The sequence below is a fragment of the Sander lucioperca genome, chromosome 10, assembly GCF_008315115.2.
Source record: "Sander lucioperca isolate FBNREF2018 chromosome 10, SLUC_FBN_1.2, whole genome shotgun sequence".
Taxonomy (NCBI): Eukaryota; Metazoa; Chordata; class Actinopteri; order Perciformes; family Percidae; genus Sander; species Sander lucioperca.
Window position 1 is genome coordinate 5324984 of NC_050182.1, and position 20783 is coordinate 5345766.

The 20783-nt window shown below is 37.4% G+C and overlaps 2 protein-coding genes and 1 long non-coding RNA gene across 3 annotated transcripts in view; all 3 read left to right on the top strand.

Moving 5' to 3' along the window:
• The window catches only part of LOC118496018 (CD209 antigen-like protein C), a 331629-nt gene that overhangs the window by 49808 nt on the left and 261038 nt on the right, over positions 1–20783 (top strand). The window lies entirely within an intron of this gene.
• LOC118496020 (C-type lectin domain family 10 member A-like) lies at positions 9716–17155 on the top strand. The gene is made up of 7 exons (XM_036006048.1): positions 9716–9915; positions 12858–12935; positions 13016–13141; positions 14308–14757; positions 14848–15011; positions 16510–16622; positions 16699–17155. The coding sequence occupies exons 1-7, from the start codon at positions 9849–9851 to the stop codon at positions 16832–16834; spliced, it is 1134 nt and encodes a 377-aa protein (XP_035861941.1). The 5' UTR covers positions 9716–9848; the 3' UTR covers positions 16835–17155.
• Positions 17818–18561, top strand: LOC118496022. The gene is made up of 2 exons (XR_004898481.1): positions 17818–17937; positions 18452–18561. It is a non-coding gene; the product is annotated as an uncharacterized LOC118496022 (long non-coding RNA).

A 20783-nucleotide genomic window follows, 5' to 3' on the forward strand; every position in this document is an offset into this window, starting at 1 on the left:
CTCAGCTACTGGACACCACAACCTCCTCCTACTGCTACTAATGGTCAGTGTGTAATGTCTGTCCAGAATGATAAATGGAGATCAGTGAGCTGTGCTCAGAAACAAAGATGGATGTGCAAAATGAAGGCTTTATCTGTTTAAACACTGCAGTCAGACTCTGCATGATAATATCAACTGACTTATAAATATCAATCATCTTCTACTTCACAATTTAAATGTTTTGTCTTCAGAACTAAAAATGTTCACGGAATTTATTTTTATAGAAAAAGAGAAAATAAATATTTACAGTGAATTATTTTGTAAAGCTGTTTGTGTGTCTCAGAATAAAAACAGACACTTAGATTTGAATACATTTAGATATTTGATTATATAGGTATGCTAATGTAAGTCTGTGAAACATACAGTGACTAGACTGAAGGGGCACTGTTATCATTGATACCTGTTGAATGAGCTTTTGTTCTGCTTTGTTAGAGATGTGATGATTATAATTTGTATATCAGCAGATTGATGACAGGGACAGACAGACTGCTCAGTCTCCTGTTTCCTATGTATCATGTAACATATATTGTTGCTATTAATTGGCCAAAATGGGGGCACTGCATCACTTGTTCTCAACAAAATGTCCTCAGAGCTTTTTGGTTAAGCATTTTAGGAATATTAATGTGTAAAATGTTTTCTATTTATCTATCTAGAAGCAAATTGTTTGCTGTTTTATTACATTGAATAAAAACGCTGCGAAACATTGTCGTTATTGTCTTTTTCTTACATAATGCTGATTGAAACTATTTTCACCAATGTAGAACAAACAACATAATTCAGGAAGTTGGAGCCTATTGAACAGGATGTGTGAGACAAGCAGATTGAAAGAAAAAATGACAATCACAACCATGAACTGAATAAAATGTAAAAATATTACAGTACTGTGCTGTATGGAAAATAAAGATTACAGTATTATACTGTCAGCTCTTTGGTTGCAATTATACTGTTATTTTACAGTTCCTACAGTATTCTCCATTAACAAGTTATTACTGTAAAACTATAGAATGTGATCTTCACAGTGATATAAACTAATGATTTAAAAGATTTACATTTAAAAATGAAAACCCCTGAAATAATATTATTATTAATAATAATAATAATAATAATAATAATAATAATAATAATAAATGAAAATAGCTGTCACAGAAATGGCTCAGACAAGAGATGGCCTTACAACATTAGGCATTTATTAAAGCTGAACATTTTTAGTATCTACAAAATCCATAAAAACACCATTACTACTTGGTTGTCAGAATTTTTTCTTGAACTATGACAAGTGCACGACACATTCCATTAACAATAACAATTAAACATATCAAACTGGCTCTCAACAATGGTGGGTCCAAAATGAACCTGGACATCTGAGACAGATTTTGCCTTTTTGTGGACCAGCTTCCCCATCTTCTTTGGCACCACCTTCCCCTGGCTGAACTTTCTTCCTCTCTCAGGACTAATCCCAATGAGGTGCCTAAAATGTAATAATAGAGAAAGTATATAGGATATTAGGTATGGTAAGTAAAGATCATTTGCATTTAATATGGAACCCTATCAGAGTAATTGTATAAAAAATTATGATGTCTTTTTATGATAATGACCCCTGTGTCTCATAATTATTAGAGTGATCTCATTTTGATAAACTATTTATGAGAAACAAAACATTCATGATTCAAGATTACAACAGATCAGCTGTTATTACAGTATCTATTAAACTTTGATTTGAGGGTGGCATTAGGAAACATTGTTATCTTTGGGAAACTTTATCTTTGGCAAAGTTCAACATATAGATACTTTGAAGACTGTATCAGGCTCCTCAGCCATGGTGTCTATTGTCAACTTAAGAAGAGCAGTTAGCGAACAAAGTCCAAGTGATGTCAACTTCTCATTAAGCTTGGAAAGTAGGTGAGACTGATTGATGTCATGTATTTCCTGATAATGTTCAATTATTGTTTGAATGGTGGAGGATGGAAGGAGCAATATAGCTTGTATGCTTTCTTAGAAAAAGCTCTTGTGCATTCAGGGAAACCACACTTGAAAGATGTATTAGGCAGACAACTATGAGTTTGCATGTGCCTGACATGTGCAAATGTATTCCTGCAGGTTTTACCACATGTTGCAAGTTATCATGTTTTCACTACAGGCCTTCACAGCAAAATAATCTTTAAAATACTCTCTCAAGAAAAAAACAACATTACATCAACAACTAGTCAACTAACTTGTAGCTACTGTATATTACATTAGTGCATATGTGAAGCTACTTTTTAGCTTTTTGCATCAACCTGCATAACAAGCTTCTCCCTATAAACTCCCATAAACCGTTTTACTTGAAAAAGTAAAACAATAAATGGTAAAATAGAACCTTGTAGCCCATCTTAACTAGATCTGATAACAAATCAAATGCCCAAGCTAACTTATGCTAATGTAAGTAATGTGCTTCAACAGAAAGCTAAACTTTTGCCCACATAGTTGCTAAATGAGAGTAACGTATGCTAGCATGCGGCACGTACTTTTGACTCAATCTTTTCGGCAAAAACAGTCAATAAAATGTTAATCCAACACAAAATCACATTAGCATTATGCTGACTTTTGCAAGATTATATTTACCTTCTTAAGAAAGCCACGGGGACAGGATGGATGAGAGAACGGTGAGGAAAGCAGCAGGTGATGCCTCAAGTGCTCCATCCAGTTTGGTGCTGTCAGTTTAAGAGTCCGGATGAAAACTAATTCTTCATCTTCTTGTTATTGTGTCCTCATTCTTAAATAAAAACACTTATGTGTAGGCCTATTTTTAATTTCATTTAATTTTTTATTTTGCTCAGATGAACTATTAAACGGACCGAAGATCAAGTCTGATTTAAAGTTAACTGAAAAAGAAAAAAAAATACTATATTATACCGTAAGATTATAGGTAGCTTGCTGTAAAAAATAAAGAAATACTGCTTTTTACCGTAAGAATTTACAGGAGCTTGCCGTTAATATTTTGTTCCTCAAAGACATCAGAATTTACAGTATTCAACTGTATTAATGGAAAACGGTACACTACTGTGCAAAATATCCAGTATTTTTACAGCAATTTGTTACAGTGCAGGACTGCAGCATGACTTTAAACATTTGTTCAGGATGAACAGAAAACCACAGGAGGAAACTGGTACTTTAAAATATTCTAATTTTTATATGTTTACATCTTATCTACTAGATATTTATATGTACCAGGATGTTGTCTACATTCTTTGTGTGTTTTTGAATGTGAGATGTTTTTGATGCTTTACAACAGCACCAACGGGTTTTAAAATGTCCAAATACATCTCCAATTAGGACCCAAAAGCAGAGATCAGGCAGGAGAAGTTTGAGCTTGAGGATTTATTAACAAAAAGGCAGAGTTCCAACCAACAAAGCGATCCAAAAAGGAGTAGGCAAACACAAGGTGCCCAAAGGAAGCAGGCAAAAACTAAAGTCCAGAATGATGAAAAAAACAACAACAGGATCTCATAAATGGGAACACAGAGACTGGGAAAAACTAACAGGAACAAAAGAACGCAGGGAAGATTCCAAACACAGGCACACTGACTGAAACACACTGACAGGACGTAAAACAATCTGACAAGAGACAAAGGGAACACAGAGGCTAAATACACGAGGTAACGAGCAAATAAGGGACAGGTGATACAGCAGGTGACACAGGAAGCAAAACTAGACAAGACAAGACAGAAAACAGACTATCAAAATAAAACAGGAAACAGAAATATACACAATCCTCAGAATACACAATCAAAACAGGAAAACAGAAACCTACAATCCTCACAGAAACCTAAGCATAAACAATCAATGGAAAATACAGGAAACAGAAACATACAGACAGGCAACAGAAATATAAATGACCCCAACAGAAATATCCACAACCACAACATGAACTTTGTACTGTTACATCATTTATTGTTGGCTAAACACATTAACACAGTTTGTCATCATTTTTAAGTTAGTAACAATCTTGTTAGCTGTTGAAGTAATTTGGCGAACTAGCCAACTAACTAATCCACTCCGATAGACTGGACTCCTAAGACAGATACTGGTCCACCCTATACAGACCACACAGCCAAACACAAGAGGAGCAATCAAGCATAAACTGTCCAATGCAGTGTGGAATGCACAGACATGTATATTGGTTAAATGACGCAAGGGTCATCGCTTCAGGTCAAGACTCAGCAGTTTACTTAACATCTAAAGCCACCGACACATGATCCGCGGTAAAAAAAGCCTTGTGCTGGATGTTCCATTGTTTTCCTATAGGAAGAGTGGTGCCACAAAACTAGACCGAGCGCTACCCTTGGCATCGTGCACCTCTCGGAATTGCCTCTGAGCGCTGGTTCAAAATTCAAATTATTTCAACAACCACTTATCCCCCCACTTACAGTCCAGTCACATTTGGCCTCGTAAGAATGCCAACGATGGTCGTTCAGACTTGGCCTCGGGTGTCTCCAATGACCATAACAACAGGCTGTCATTATAACAGGCAGGAGTTACAACTAACAAAGTCGTATCAATGATCTTGACAATGACCCCACAGAGGCTAAATAGCTTGTTTCCCCTACGCTTCAGTCACAACTGAAGAAGTCTTTCGGATTGAAGACAAAACGCCTTTGAGTTTAACCCTTCCCTGGATAACTATGACCTGGATCACTGAGAGCCTTCACAGACTCTTAGATAGTATTTTGCTACTGGTAATGTTAGCGAGCAAGAAAGCTATGGTTAGGCAGCTAATTGTAACTTATCTATGCTGCTAGTTTTTGGCATCGGTTGATTCATAACGTATTTGCAAATGGCAAGCTAGCCAATTTACCAGCCAGTTCAGTCCCAGAAGTCTGGATGAATTAGCTGACGTTGTCCACTCAAAACAGTATTTTCCTATGTTAGCTAGTTGGTAATTCGTCTGCGTTAGCAAACAAGCTAACATTGTTGGTAACTGTTGGCCCTGTAGGGAAGCTGAAGAGAGGCAAGTCATTCTAAAGTGTGCATAAATGTCACATCTTTTGGATTTTCACATGGATGAATTAGCTGATAATAGCTGTTAGCTTCGGGGAATGTCTCAGTTTTTAAGTTAAGTTACAATCCGTTCACACATTGGCAATAAAATACAATTATTACATTTCTTCACAATGTACCTTTAAATCAACATAAATTTAACTGAGTTCTTATTTTTCTCTCAGACCAGAGGTCTCTCTTCTTCACTCAGTCTTTTCCACTGATAGCAGTGTGTTGGCTGATACTGTTAGTCATCATGGGCCTTCGTATCCACTGTGAGTACCACTGTCTTAGCTTGTTGTTGGTAGTCCTTATTTAAAGGACAGGTTCACATTTTGTCAACTTAGTCAGATGCCCATATGTACATAGAAACAGTTCTTGCTTGGTGTTATCCTTCCTCCTCTTCATACTGCTCCTGTGCAACGATGAAGACATGACTTTGGAAGATATTTAGACTACTTGAACTTCATGTTACTTTCAGATAAAGTTATGAATGTGTTTTATCACAGAAGTAGGACTGTGGACTTTGTCCCCTATCTCTTATACTGGAAGTACATTAGAAAGGGATCTCTTATTCTCCAGTATGAACTGGAGGAATGATCAGAACAAGAAAACCCAGTATCAATGTTCATATGGACATCTGACTATTGTTTAAAGATATATTTAAAACATGTCAACCGATATTTTAATATCTAATATAATCATGTAAATGGCTTCTTTTGTTGTGTATTTCTATAATATAATTATTGACTTCAAACAAAGTCTCAAAGCCCAACACTGTTGCTATAGTTACCTCTGTCATTTCTGAAAATGACGCCAAGCTGAGGGCAGAAAACCAGCAGCTGACATCCCAAAACCAGCAGCTTAAGGCACGAAACCAGGAGCTGGAGACACAAATACGAAACATGACGACAACTGATAATTACTGCCCCAAAGAAAATAATGGTTTGTTAGGATCCAATTAATTAAGTCAAACAATAACCAATAGAAATAATATCACAATGCAGTTGTTTATGGTTGGTGTCTGTAGGTTCAGAGAGACAGCATAAAGCTTGTCAGGAGGACTGGTTACTCAACGAGTCTAACTGCTATGAGATTCATGATGCTGATCCTTCTAATCAGAAAACCTGGGAAGAAGCTCGAGCAAACTGCAGCGGATATAACGCAGATTTTGTTATTGTACATAGTCAAGAGGAAAAGGTAATGAGAAATCTTTGGGAACTTTTGACAAAATTGTGAAAGTGAACTGTAGATCATGTTGTCTGAAAACCGTTTCTCTCTTGTCAGGATATGATCAATGGTTACAGCTGGGGTAAACAAGATGAGAGTGGATACTGGATTGGCCTGAGAGTTGAAAATGGGAGATGGAAGTGGATTGATGGAAGTGATCTGGCTGTAGAGTAAGAGACACATTCCTAACACTTTGAATCATAAACTTGTATCAGCCTTGATCTAAAGGTCTTGTTCTTCCCTCAGCTTCTGGATAGGAACTCCCTTTGACGGTCAGTGTGCAGTTTCTGTCCAGGGTGTAGGATGGAGATCAGTGAGCTGTGCTGACAGAAAACGATGGACCTGCAAAAAGAAGGCTTTGTGTGTTTAAACACTGCAGTCATATTCTGCATGATAATATCAACTGGCTTATAAATATGAAAGTATGAAAACGTTCAAAGATGTTTGTGTGTATCTGAAAAAACAGACACTTAGATTAAATGTAATTGAGTTAGATATTGGATTATAGAGGTATGGTGTGTCTGACTACTGACACCAACATTTAAGAAAATACAGTGACTGGCCTGAAGGGACACTAAACTGTTAATTATCAATAACTTTAAATGTGATTTTCTTCTTCTTCGTTAGAGATGCAATGCCAGAGACCGGTTAGTAGAGGATCTTTGGCAATGCTTATATTTCCTGTTTCTATGACATTTTATTTTGTTGCTCCTGATTGGCCAACAGAGGGCGGTGCATCACTTGTTCTCAACAGAATGTTCCGAGTCTGTTTCAATATTTACTTGTACAGCTGATGGTTAAGTGTTATCTTTCTATCTAGGAGCAGTTTCATATTTTAGTCCATTACATTGAATAAAGTGTATGCCAGATATTGTTGCTTTTCTCTTTTTTTTCTCAAAAATGTCAGCACGTGTTAATCATCTAAGAGAAGGAACAACCTTATTCAGGATGTTGTAACATGTTTAATCAAGATGAGACAGAAGCAGATCTGGCCTTCAATTCAATTCAGTGAACTTTATTTATCCATCAGGAAGTTCATTTGTGCAGAGCATCAGTGCATGTCCAATCCATATACCCAACAACACAACACAGTTCACATTCACACAGTCACAAGGGCGTAACTTTGGGTTCAACACTGGGGGGATTGAGATGTCCCCTTTGAGCAAAACTGAAATTTTGAACACTTAATTTTCTGCATTCTGGTGAATTTTTCAGCATCAATTTATGGTGCAAATGTCTTCATTTATGTAGACAAAAAGTTGTCTGTATATGATGCCTATGTACAGTCACACGGTTCACAGTTTGCATGTACAGTTCACATACTCAGTAACACAGCACAATATACCACATACATCACAGACCTGCAGTCCAGCAGTCGAAAGGTAAAAAACTTGCAAAGCACAACACACAAAGAATGAAGAATAGGCAATAAAAACATTAAAAGAATGTAATTTTTTTTTTTAGATATGTATAGGCTATATAAATTAATGAATAAATAGATAAGCTATTCATGAGTTTATAACTGATGGATGTAGGCACAAAACTCAACATTGCTCTCTTACCCCAATTTTCTATTCAGCTTGTCTTTGCTGCGTTCCGGCTACGCTGTGGTTTTGTTCCGTCCTCCACAACGTGTCATACCACACCGGGAGCGTCTCAGAAGCGGAGCGTCTTGCTGCCTGACTCACAGATTATATTGTGTCTACTTTGTACTTTACAGAACAATCAGGTGTTTATTAAGGTAGTATCTACCTTCCACTCCAGGCACTCCTGCAGTTAATCTCCATGTCTTCTCTTTTCTGGCATTGTCTTTATAAAAAAGACTTGTGATCGCTATTATGTTTTTCCACCACCCCCAAGTGGAATCTCTCGTCGGGGGGGGACTTATCTAGCATTGACTTGAATGGCTGTGATTGTGGAAATAGGGGTTAGTGCTGAATGAGAGTGACCTGTGTCTCTGACCTGAGGGTAGAAGACTGTGCAGTGTGGGGGTGGTGTCTGAGGCTATTTGTGTTCCTTTTAGTTTAGTTCTTCTGTTGTGAAATACTGATCAGTTATTCCTGTTTCTGTCCGTTTTCTTCTTTTTGTACTGCTCATTGATATGACTTTGTTTAGTGGGTTACAATGGATGTTTGATAGTGACCCAAAACAGGCTGATATATTCAGTGGGTTCTCTGCTTTTAGAGTTTACATGTTCCCTCATGTTCACATGGGTTTCCTCCCACAGTCCAAACACGTGCAGGTCAGGTTAATGTGTTTGTGAGTTGAATCTGTTTCTTTCTGCCTTTCATGCATTGCATGCTGGGATAAGATCCCCTAAACTTCAATATCAGCAGATAGAATTTATTGAATCTATTTGATTATGATAAAAGTTACTGTCTGTTGATGAAAGGTTGGCGGCAGCAGCGTAGGAAGATGCTGCAGACACACAGTGTGGGTTAACACCATTAAAGGAGAAGAATTGAGACATTAGCTGCTAACCAAAGAACAACTCTTTCATAGCATCAAAGCAGAACTAAAAACCACACACTTTTCTGAGAAATTAGTACACTGTAAACTTTATCATTTCCCTATCAGCCTTCACACAGGCTCTGTTGTTTTAAAAAGATAAATGTTTCTTATCTGCTGGTGAGATACTGTAAGCATCTCATCTTTTGTGTAGTTTTAATATTATTTTTCATAATGCATGATGCTTTTAAAGCATGACAACACATTGGCAGCAAATGCTTTTGAAATGGCAAAATTCACAGCCATGATATAATCAAACATTTGTGTATCAAGACTTATTTTAGGCCACTAGAGTCTGTACGTTTCTAGGATGGAGATCAGTGAGCTGTGATGAGAAAAAACAATGGATCTGCAAAAAGAAGGCTTTATCTGTTTAAACACTGCAGTCAGACTCTGCATGATAATATCAAGTGGCTATCAAACTATGAAGACTTTCAAAGCTGTTGGTGTGAGTCTGAAAGAACAGACACTTGGATTAAATGTATAAGTGCAATTAGATTATATAATCAAAGATGAGACAGAAGCAGATCTGGCCTCAGTGTGTTTGCTGCTTTTAGAGTTTACATGTTCCCTCTGCCTTTTACGCAGTGCATTCTGGGATACGCTCCTGTAAACTAACATGAGTATAGGGGATGAGTGATAGATGTTTATTCTCAGTATGATGAACAATGAGGTTATTGATATTCATTCATTATTATTGCTTATGAATATGTAATATATGTAATTTATGAACAGTAATCAGGTCATTGATTAGAAAAGACTTAGATAGTGATCTTACATTGAATAGTGCAGCTTTTATGGTTTTAGTTACAGTACAGATATAAGATATATAGATAACAGATAGAAGGCTTGTTTTGTTAACAGAGCATGTTAAGTACTAAAGAAAACACTGTATATGGTTTGGAAGATCATATTCAGCCAGTCATGATTGCAAAAACCTTCCTCAACCAAAAACAGAAGTTGTTCTTATCAGACTTACAGATGCGCTGTGGATTAATTTCAGCAGTACTTCTCTTTGTGCAAGTCAGACAGAACCCAACAGAGTGACTGTTACCATGGCGGAGGAGGAGGTTAACTACGCTTTGGTTGTATTCAAAAGTAACAAACATCCTCCAACCCAAGGTAAGTACAGTATTTAGTTTTTTTTAAATACAGTTTATCAATAATAGATATCTTGGAACTTATGCTGTTGCTATGGATCAGATACTGTATCTTTGTTCATGTGATCATATACAATGTTGATTACTTGTACTGGTATTTTCTTCACTAATACTGGATAGAAAATACAGTTCTGATCAGAATAGTAAATCCAAATAGCTGCATAATTTTAGTGGTATGGGTAGAATAGAGTCTAACTATTTAGGATCTGATATGGAATTGTATTATTTTTTACTATAATCGAGGAAAATAGTGTCTAACAATGTATTAACATCTATTCTTTTCTGCTTAGAGCACGTTTTGGTATAATTGTCTTAAGTATATTTTGGGTCCAATAATCCTACGGCATTATATGTGGTTTCTAATAAGGTAATCATTTAGGTATATGGTGTGTAATTATGGTATAACTGTGTTTGTTTACTATCTAATGAAGAACATAATGGGTGGTGATGGCACAGTGGATATGACACATGCCTTTGGTGTGGGAGATCTGGGTTTAATTCCCACTGCGATAAATCAACCAATGTGTCCCTGAGCAAGACACTTAACCCATAGTTCCTCCAGAGGCGTGTGACCTCTGACATATAGCACATATAGCAATTGTAAGTCGCTTTGGACAAAAGTGTCAGATAAATGACTAATGTCTAATTTGCTACAACTTATGTCTTATTAAATAAACCAAGTAAACACATACAATTCAAATCATGCACAATGTTCAACTGTTAAGATTGACTCTGTCCTCAAACTTGAATTCTTCCACCAACTAATCCACTGGAATGGCCCATTTCCATTTAATTTCAATGTAGTTTAAAGGAACACGCCGACTTATTGGGACTTTGTCTTATTCACTGTATCCCCCAGAGTTAGATAAGTCCATACATACCCTTCTCATCTCCGTGCGTGCTGTAACCCTTTCTGATGGCTCCACCCGTAGCTTAGCCTAGCACAGATCCTGAAGGTAATTGGTTCCAACTAGCCTACTGCTCCGAATAAGTGACAAAATAACGCCAACATGTTCCTATTTACATGTTGTGATGTGTATAGTCACAGCGTATACAAATAACACGGTCACATGAGACACAGCCATCTTCTAACCGTATATAAACTGGGAACTATATTCTCAGAAAGGCGAAGCATTTCTACTCTCTGTCCGGTGCTTCTCAGGTGCTGCAAGCATATCACTTCGCCCAAGTAGCAGAAGTAGCAGATTTTGCACAATCATTCCAGAGCGATAAATCCACAATTGAACAGTTATTTAGTCATCTTTTTGTAACAAAAAACGATGTATTCACATTAGCTGGGTGCTATCTTGGATATTGATGTCTTGACTGACAGCTGGCTCGACCAATCACATCAACCTGGAGGCTTAAATGAGTGTGATTTGGCCTACTGATGTCAAATAGCAGACAGATAATGCATTAGAGGTGACACAACTAACCTTTTGGGATAAAAGCCTATGGGGCTTTTCTGGGAAACAACCTAAATAGTTTTATATTTTTTTGGATACAGGGTTTATTTTTGTTTCCCCTGATTGCCAACACTTTGAGAACAATTTTCAAAAACCAAAAGGTTTAGTCATTATTGCTCCTTTGTATGATTTCAATACATTTCTGAGATTCCATTTCCGTTTAGTCTTTTCTTTTGTCTCTATAGTCATATAACAATTTACACATTCAGGTTTCATCCCTACAGCATGCACATCCTGATAGCCCAGGTTCCCCTGAAAGAAATGTTCTTGATTATGCATAACAGTGTTTAGGTTATACAAGCATTATTACACAAGGCGACCAGACGAACTAAAGAAAAAATGGCTTAGATCTCAGAGGGCTTTAAAGTTTTTTAAGTATTTCCCCTTAAAAGGCAGAGTTTCCTAGACTGGGTAAACCCAGCCCGATCTGCCGGCGATTTGATTTTGCCCTGCAGCTCAGGCTGGAAACCTGTACATTTATCTATCCTGCTTCCGTTACAAATCCGGGGAACCAATCACAAACTGGCGCGCTATTGGCGGGTTTAACACGATGACGATAGAGAAGCGACCAAGCAACTTTTTGTTTATATTCAACATGACGGCCACCGAAGCGCAGCAACCCTTTGATGCCGCTGTCGCTGCTACGTCACCCAGATCGTTGGTCTGATTGGTTGAAGGACTATCCAGTTGCGTACAGAGTCATTTGAACTATGCCCGTTGATCACGCCTCTTGTGCAGTAGAAAATACAGAGCAGACTCCCCAGACTAATGTTGAATCTTAAAAGATTGAGCTTGGTCTGGTGAGAGCCAGACTAAGAGTTTCCCCTTTTTGTCTGGGATCCGCTAAGTGTGAGACAATTTCAACATCTGTGGTTTTAGCTGACAGTTCCCTGTGTGAAATTTTTTTTATGACTTATGAAACATACTACATTATAGGACAAATGCAAGGAGCCCCTAAAGTCTCAAAAAATCTTAATCAGCTGAGTTCTGAAAATGATATGGTGACTGTGTGCAACATTATTATCACATGAGAAGAAGAGATGCATTGCACCCGATTTAGCTACTCAATAATTTCAATCTGTAATCCCTGGGCAGGTCGACATGAACCCTAACACAGCTAATACAATTAATAATACAAGTTTGAAATACAATAAATAGTAAAAATCCAATCCATAGATACAAATATACATACAAATATCAACCATTACACCCAACAGTATGGAATATTTCTAAGATAACTAACTTGTTCCGATAAGTTATTATCTTGTGCTTACAAGATACAAAAATATTACTTCTGGCGCTTTAGGGCCTCCGTATCAAAAAGCGATCCTCATCAGGAGGGATTTTGTGTTACGTTGACATGAACAAATAAGCCTTTAAAGCCTTTATTTCACCACTACACAGTAATTAACTATGAGATTGTCCTTCAACCTTTCAGCTAGAAAGGAGGAGGAAACTGTGTACGCTGAAGTGAAGGTGCAAAGCGAAACAAATGAACCAACTGCTGACACAAACAGTAAGTTGTAAATCTAAAATAATTTTATAATATTTTACTACTATTACTTACTTGGCAATAAATCCTTTTCTGATTCACAGCAGGAGTTTTGCTAGTCAAGAATGCAAACAACAGACGTGGCCAGTATCAGCAGCTGGCCTGTTGTTTGGGGATTCTTTGTGTCATTCTGCTGTTGGGCATCATAGCAGTCGTCGTCGTCTACCACCGTAAGTATACTGAACAGGCAGTCCATGCATGAACTCACACTTCGACATGAGACAAACCTTAAAGAATAACAGTATTTGTTTTTGTCTGAAACCAATATTTGATATCAGTCATGTATTTGCCACATTCAGAATGAGACAGAAGCCCCAATGAGAAAATACACATGCACTGTATGCATAAAAGGAATTAAAGGTTAAGTCAAGTGATATTCTATATTTTTTTCTTGTCAACAAATCCTATGATCAGACCCATACCAACAATAAATGCGTCCACTAACAATACAGTAGTGTGTGTATCAAAGCCTGATATATCAACCCGTTCTCAGTGTTGGATACCGACATAAAAATCACCCTTTAGTGTCTCTTTGGAATGTAGCAGCACAACCGGGGCGCTGTAAGATGACGTAGTATAAAGAGCGACAACAGTAGCGAGTAGTATGAAAGACCAAAAATCTGCGTGACACCAAGGGTCCTGACACAGAGCGTCGAAATGTGATGCCAAGAGTCCCAACCAAGCGTGTCTAAATATGACGCTAAAGAAGACTTTTTGCATCAATAACAAATGCCAAAGGCACCTGACCAAGCATCACTTTTTGACGTGATGGGAGTGAGAATGTGTTGGATATATCTTCTTCCTCTGTGACATAAAGCTCCATTGTCGTCCAAAACTATTAAACACACATCTGTGAGCCACACTGTTGCACTGGGTGACATATTGCTTCATAACAATGAATACGGCCAGTCTAAATTTGAGTCAATCCCACATACACTGTCCTGCTGCCATAAAGGCTTGCAAGTGCATCAAATCAGTGACTGAAAGACTTTGTCAACAAGTACACTATTCTATTCTACTATTTACTCCTGTTTGAGTAATGTTGATTTATAACTAGTGGTCAGCTGTTTTAGGAAATGTGAGATATTTATAGTCTTTAGTATGATTTAAAGGGCTTGGGCCTGAGGGCCACAGGGTCCATTGGGGAAGTCAGAAAACATTGTGAGACAGACTAACAGTTGGTTTAAGTCATTTCAAGGGACTTGTTGAAATCTTCCAAAAGGCTGGAAAACCTAGAGTGAGACAGACAGGAAATAGTTTCTTAAGGTGGCTAAATGACAACAACAACCAATATTGCTTTATCACTATAATTAAGAAGCTAATTTTCATTTTGCAGTTGCTACATTAAGTCATCAGAGTGATGAAAGTGAGCTGATGGCTGCCAATCGCAACCTGACAAACCTCAACAACAAACTCAGCTTAGACATTGAAAAGACGATGAGGGACAACAACAATCTGACAGTCCAGCTGGGGAACCTGACAAACCTCAACAACAAACTCAGCTTAGACAATGAAAACTTGAGGAGGGACAACAACAATCTGACAGTCCAGTTGGGCAACCTGACACAAAACTATACTGTCTTAGAAAGTAAGATCACAAACCTGACTGCAGACGTCCAGAACCTGACAACACAAAACCTGCAGCTGAACTCACGAAACCAGGAGCTGGAGACACAGAGGAAGAACTTAACAGAACGAATACAAGACATGGAGACAAACTGGAATAAACTCAACGTCAGTCGAGTTCAGTGGAGCATTGATGTCTACTGCCCCAAAACAAATAACGGTATGTTCAGATACTATTAATTAGATCCAATAATAATATTAATATCACGATGCAGTAATGTTGTATATTGGTTGGTTTCTGTTGTTTCAGTGAGACAGTGTAAAGGTTGTCAGAATGGCTGGGAACTCAGTGGGTCTAACTGCTATGTGTATCATAACGCTGCTCCTGCTGATCAGAAAACCTGGGAAGAAGCTCAACAAGTCTGCAGAGGAAAGAGTTCAGATTTGGTTGTTGTACATAGTCAAGAGGAAAAGGTAATGAGAAAACTGTGGACATTTTTATGACACACATAGGTGGAAATTGGGGAGGGATCGGGGGCGTCAGGACCCACCCCATCTGAGGGTTATTCCCCCCCCTAAAAATGTCATTAAAACCATGCTGTGTATGGTACATAATTAAATACTTCAAATAATTGTGTCGGTAGTAAAATAATACAAATGCAAACAGGGCAACAAATGGGTTTTAAGTATAGAATCATTTTGAGTCCCCCCTCCCTTGTCTCACAGTGGTTTGGTCCACTGCTTGGTGTTCTGCCTTTACGTTAATGCTAGGCAGAAGTCCCAGGGACTCGTGGGATTCTTTTCTCAAAATTCAGATGCAAAATACAATGTATAAATTTCAACTAATATATTTTCAACTTGCTCAAACTCAACAGGCCAGATTCAGCTGCAAAATGTGATGTTTAAAATTCAGTGTTAACATCTCGGAACCCAAGGAAAAGTAATCGATTCTAGATTCAGAGCAGCAGTCAGATTAGTGAGAGAGCAGCTTCTGAAAGGAGAGACACGTCTCTCTTTAACATTCTTGTCTGTGTGTGTGTGTGTGTGTGTGTGTGTGTGTGTGTGTGTGTGTGTGTGACAGCCGACCAGCGAGGTCATTACGCCCGCAATTGCTTGTGAAGTTTTTTAACTCCGAAAAGGCAGATTTAATGGATATTTGTGTTGTGTTATTTAAATAAACGATCGAGGATCTTGAAAGAGCTCCAGCCAGCTGACAGCGGGGTCTGTGAGCTTCAGCTGGCTGCCGCGTCCGAGCAAATGTGCAAGTCACCATCAATTTTGGTTAAACTGTCCATATTCTAACTCTATATAGCAGAGTAATAGCAGACCAAATCCACTATGGCACACTCCTGATATAATCTAGAATCGACTGCTCTTCCTTGGGTTCCCGGATGTTAACACTGAATTTTATACATTACATTTTGCAGCTGAATCTGGCATATTCCCTATTGAATTTGATCAAGTTCAAAATATATTAGTTGATTTTTATACACTGTATTTTGCATCTGAATTTGGTATATTTCATTTATTTATTTGAATTTCTAATTCTGAATTTGTGAAACTTAGAAAATTAAAGGTGAAGATGAGTTCTTGAACATTTGAAGCAAAAATTTGAGATACATAATTTCAATGCATAAATATATTCAGTGCTGGAAATTCAATGGCTTTTTAAATTTCAAAATCCAATGAAACAGATTTACTTCCTTAGGATTGTTAACGTTGGCTAGCTTCCTAATTCCCCCCACCGTGTTTTCATGCTACACACTGGTTCTAGAAAATGAGCTGAACAAAGTCAGTCATCTAAATATAAAACAGCTTTACCAGCCTACTTACTACACATATCACGCCCATGAACACAATTATTAAATTGAAATGTATTTTCTCCAGGTTTGAACACTGTGAGTCTGTAGATCACAGTGTGGTTATTAAGTTATAGTGTTTAAATATCTGATAACTGTTTCTCTGTTGTCAGACTGCACTCAATAAATACAGCTGGGGTAGTTCAGTAACCCTTGGATACTGGTTTGGCCTGAGAGCTGAAGGTGGGAGATGGAAGTGGATTGATGGAAGTAATCTGACTGAAAGGTAAGAGACACATTCCTAAACACTTTGAATCATAAAATCTATCAGCCTTGATCTAAACATCATGTTCTTCCCTCAGCTACTGGACACCACAACCTCCTCCTACTGCTACTGATGGTCAGTGTGTAATGTCTGTCCAGAACGTAGGATGGAGATCAGTGAACTGTACTGAGAAAAAACAATGGATCTGCGAAATGAAGGCTTTATCTGTTTAAACACTGCAGTCAGACTCTGCATGATAATATCAACTGGCTTATAAATATCAATCATCTTCTACTTCACAATTTAAATGTTTTGTCTTCAGAACTAAAAATGTTCACGGAATTTATTTTTATAGAAAAAGAAAAGAAATATTTACAGTGAATTATTTTGTAAAGCTGTTTGTGTGTCTCGTTTAAAAAAAAAACAACAGACACTTAGATTTGAATACATTTAGATATTTGATTATATAGGTATGCTAATGTAAGTCTGTGAAACATACAGTGACTAGACTGAAGGGACACTGTTATCATTGATACCTGTTGAATGAGCTTTTGTTCTGCTTTGTTAGAGATGTGATGATTATAATTTGTATATCAGCAGATTGATGACAGGGACAGACAGACTGCTCAGTCTCCTGTTTCCTATGTATCATGTAACATATATTGTTGCTACTCATTGGCCAAAATGGGGGCACTGCATCACTTGTTCTCAACAGAATGTCCTCAGAGCTTTTTTCTTCAGCATGTTAGGAATATTAATGTGTAAAATGTTTTCTATTTATCTATCTAGAAGCAAATTCATTTTTTATTACATTGAATAAAAACGCTGTGACACATTGTTGTTGTTATTGTCTTTTTCTTACATAACGCTGATTGAAACTATTTTCAACAATGTAGAACAAACAACATAATTCAGGAAGTTGGAGCCTATTGAACAGGATGTGTGAGACAAGCAGATTGAAAGAAAAAATGACGATCACAACCATGAAGTGAATAAAATAGGGCACAACCTCAAATCAGACCATCACAGTGGAGCAGACGGCCTCCTAACAGCTCTCATACAGGACTGCAGCAGGACTTTAAACATTTGTTCAGGATGAACAGAAATCCAATTTAGGGGAATGTCTCAGTTTTTAACTTAAGTTACAATCCGTTCACACATTGGCAATCCAACGCAATTATTACATTTCTTCACAATGTGCCTTTAAATCAACATAAATTTAACTGAATCCTTATTTTTCTCTCAGACCAGAGGTCTCTCTTCTTCACTCAGTCTTTTCCACCGATAGCAGTGTGTTGGCTGATACTGTTAGTCATCATGGGCCTTCGTATCCACTGTGAGTACCACTGTCTTAGCTTGTTGTTGGTAGTCCTTATTTAAAGGACAGGTTCACATTTTGTCAACTTTGTCAGATGCCCATATGTACATAGAAACAGTTATTGCTTTGTGTTATCCTTCCTCCTCTTCATACTGCTCCTGTGCAACGATGAAGACATGACTTTGGAAGATATTTAGACTACTTGAACTTCATGTTACTTTCAGATAAAGTTATGAATGTGTTTTATCACAGAAGTAGGACTGTGGACTTTGTCCCCTATCTCTTATATTGGAAGTACATTAGAAAGGGATCTCTTATTCTCCAGTATGAACTGGAGGAATGATCAGAACAAGAAAACCCAGTATCAATGTTCATATGGACATCTGACTATTGTTTAAAGATATATTTATAACATGTCAACCTATCTTTTAATATCTAATATGATCATGTAAATTGCTTATTTCATTGTGTATTTCTATAATATAATTCTTGCCTTCAAACAAAGTCTCAAAGCCTAACACTGTCGCTATAGTTACCTCTGTCATTTCTGAAAATGACGCCAAGCTGAGGGCAGAAAACCAGCAGCTGACATCCCAAAACCAGCAGCTTAAGGCACGAAACCAGGAGCTGGAGACACAAATACGAAACATGACGACAACTGATGATTACTGCTCCAAAGAAAATAATGGTTTGTTAGGATCCAATTAATTAAGTCAAACAATAACCAATAGAAATAATATCACAGTGCAGTTGTTTATGGTTGGTGTCTGTAGGTTCAGAGAGACAGCGTAAAGCTTGTCAGGAGGACTGGTTACTCAACGAGTCTAACTGTGTTGACAGAAAACGATGGACCTGCAAAAAGAAGGCTTTATGTGTTTAAACACTGCAGTCATATTCTGCATGATAATATCAACTGGCTTATAAATATGAAAGTATGAAAACTTTCAAAGCTGTTTGTGTGTGTCTGAAAAAACAGACACTTAGATTAAATGTAATTGAGTTAGATATTGGATTATAGAGGTATGGTGTGTCTGACTACTGACACCAACATTTAAGAAAATACAGTGACTGGCCTGAAGGGGCACTAAACTGTTAATTATCAATAACTTTAAATGTGATTTTCTTCTTCTTTGTTAGAGATGCAATGCCAGAGACCAGTTAGTAGAGGATCTTTGGCAATGCTTATATTTCCTGTTTCTATGACATTTTATTTTGTTGCTCCTGATTGGCCAACAGAGGGCGGTGCATCACTTGTTCTCAACAGAATGTTCCAGAGTCTGTTTCAATATTTACTTGTACAGCTGATGGTTAAGTGTTATCTTTCTATCTAGGAGCAGTTTCATATTTTAGTCCATTACATTGAATAAAGTGTATGCCAGATATTGTTGCTTTTCTCTCTTTTTTTTCTCGAAAATGTCAGCACGTGTTAATCAACTAAGAGAAGGAACAACCTTATTCATGTGTTGTAACATGTTTAATCCAGATGAGACAGAAGCAGATCTGGCCTTCAATTCAATTCAATGAACTTTATTTATCCATCAGGAAGTTTATTTGTGCAGAGCATCAGTGCATGTCCAATCCATATACCCAACAACACAACACAGTTCACATTCACACAGTCACAAGGGCATAACTTTGGGTTCAACATTGGTTAATGTGTTTGTGTGTTGAATCTGTTTCTTTCTGCCTTTCACGCATTGCATGCTGGGATAAGCTCCTGTAAACAGACATAAGCAGGTACAGGGGAGGAGTGATGGATGTTTGTTCTCAGTGAGATGAATAATGAACTTGAAAAGTAGAATTTTATGTTTGTCAAATGGATCTTCAATCTCAGCAGATAGAATTTATCGAATCTATTTGATTATGATAAAAGTTACTGTCTGTTGATGAAAGGTTGGTGGCAGCAGCGTAGGAAGATGCTGCAGACACACAGTGTGGGTTAACACCATTAAAGGAGAAGACTTGAGACATTAGCTGCTAACCAAAGAACAACTCTTTCATAGCTTCAAAGCAGAACTAAAAACCACACACTTTTCTGAGAAATTAGTACACTGTAAACTTTATCATTTCCCTATCAGCCTTCACACAGGCTCTGTTGTTTTAAAAAGATAAATGTTTCTTATCTGCTGGTGAGATACTGTAAGCATCTCATCTTTTGTGTAGTTTTAATATTATTTTTCATAATGCATGATGCTTTTAAAGCAGGACAACACATTAATGCTTTTGCAAATGCTTTTGAAATGGCAAAATTCACAGCCATGATATAATCAAACATTTGTGTATCAAGACTTATTTTATGCCACTAGAGTCTTTATCTGTTTAAACACTGCAGTCAGACTCTGCATGATAATATCAAGTGGCTATCAAACTATGAAGACTTTCAAAGCTGTTGGTGTGTGTCTGAAAAACAGACACTTGGATTAAATGTATAAGTGCAATTAGATATTGGATTGATTTTTCTCTTTCTATTGTAATTGTCAGTTTATGTAACATGTTTAATCAAAGATGAGACAGAAGCAGATCTGGCCTCAGTGTGTTCGCTGCATTTAGAGTTTACATGTTCCCTCTGCCTTTCATGCAGTGTATTCTGGGATACACTTCTGTAAACTGACATGAGTATAGGGGATGAGTGATTGATGTTTATTCTCAGTATGATGAACAATTAACTTATTGATGTTCATTCATTATTGCTAATATCTGTAATTTATGACTAGTAATCAGGTCACTGATTAGCCTGACAAGCCAGACCCACATCAAGATGTTGGGTCTGGGAACTCACCATTGGCAGGGCTCAATCCGAGGGGCGGGATAAATGGTTGTCTTTCAAATTCCCTCTGCACTCATAGCCAACCAGAGCAACGCTA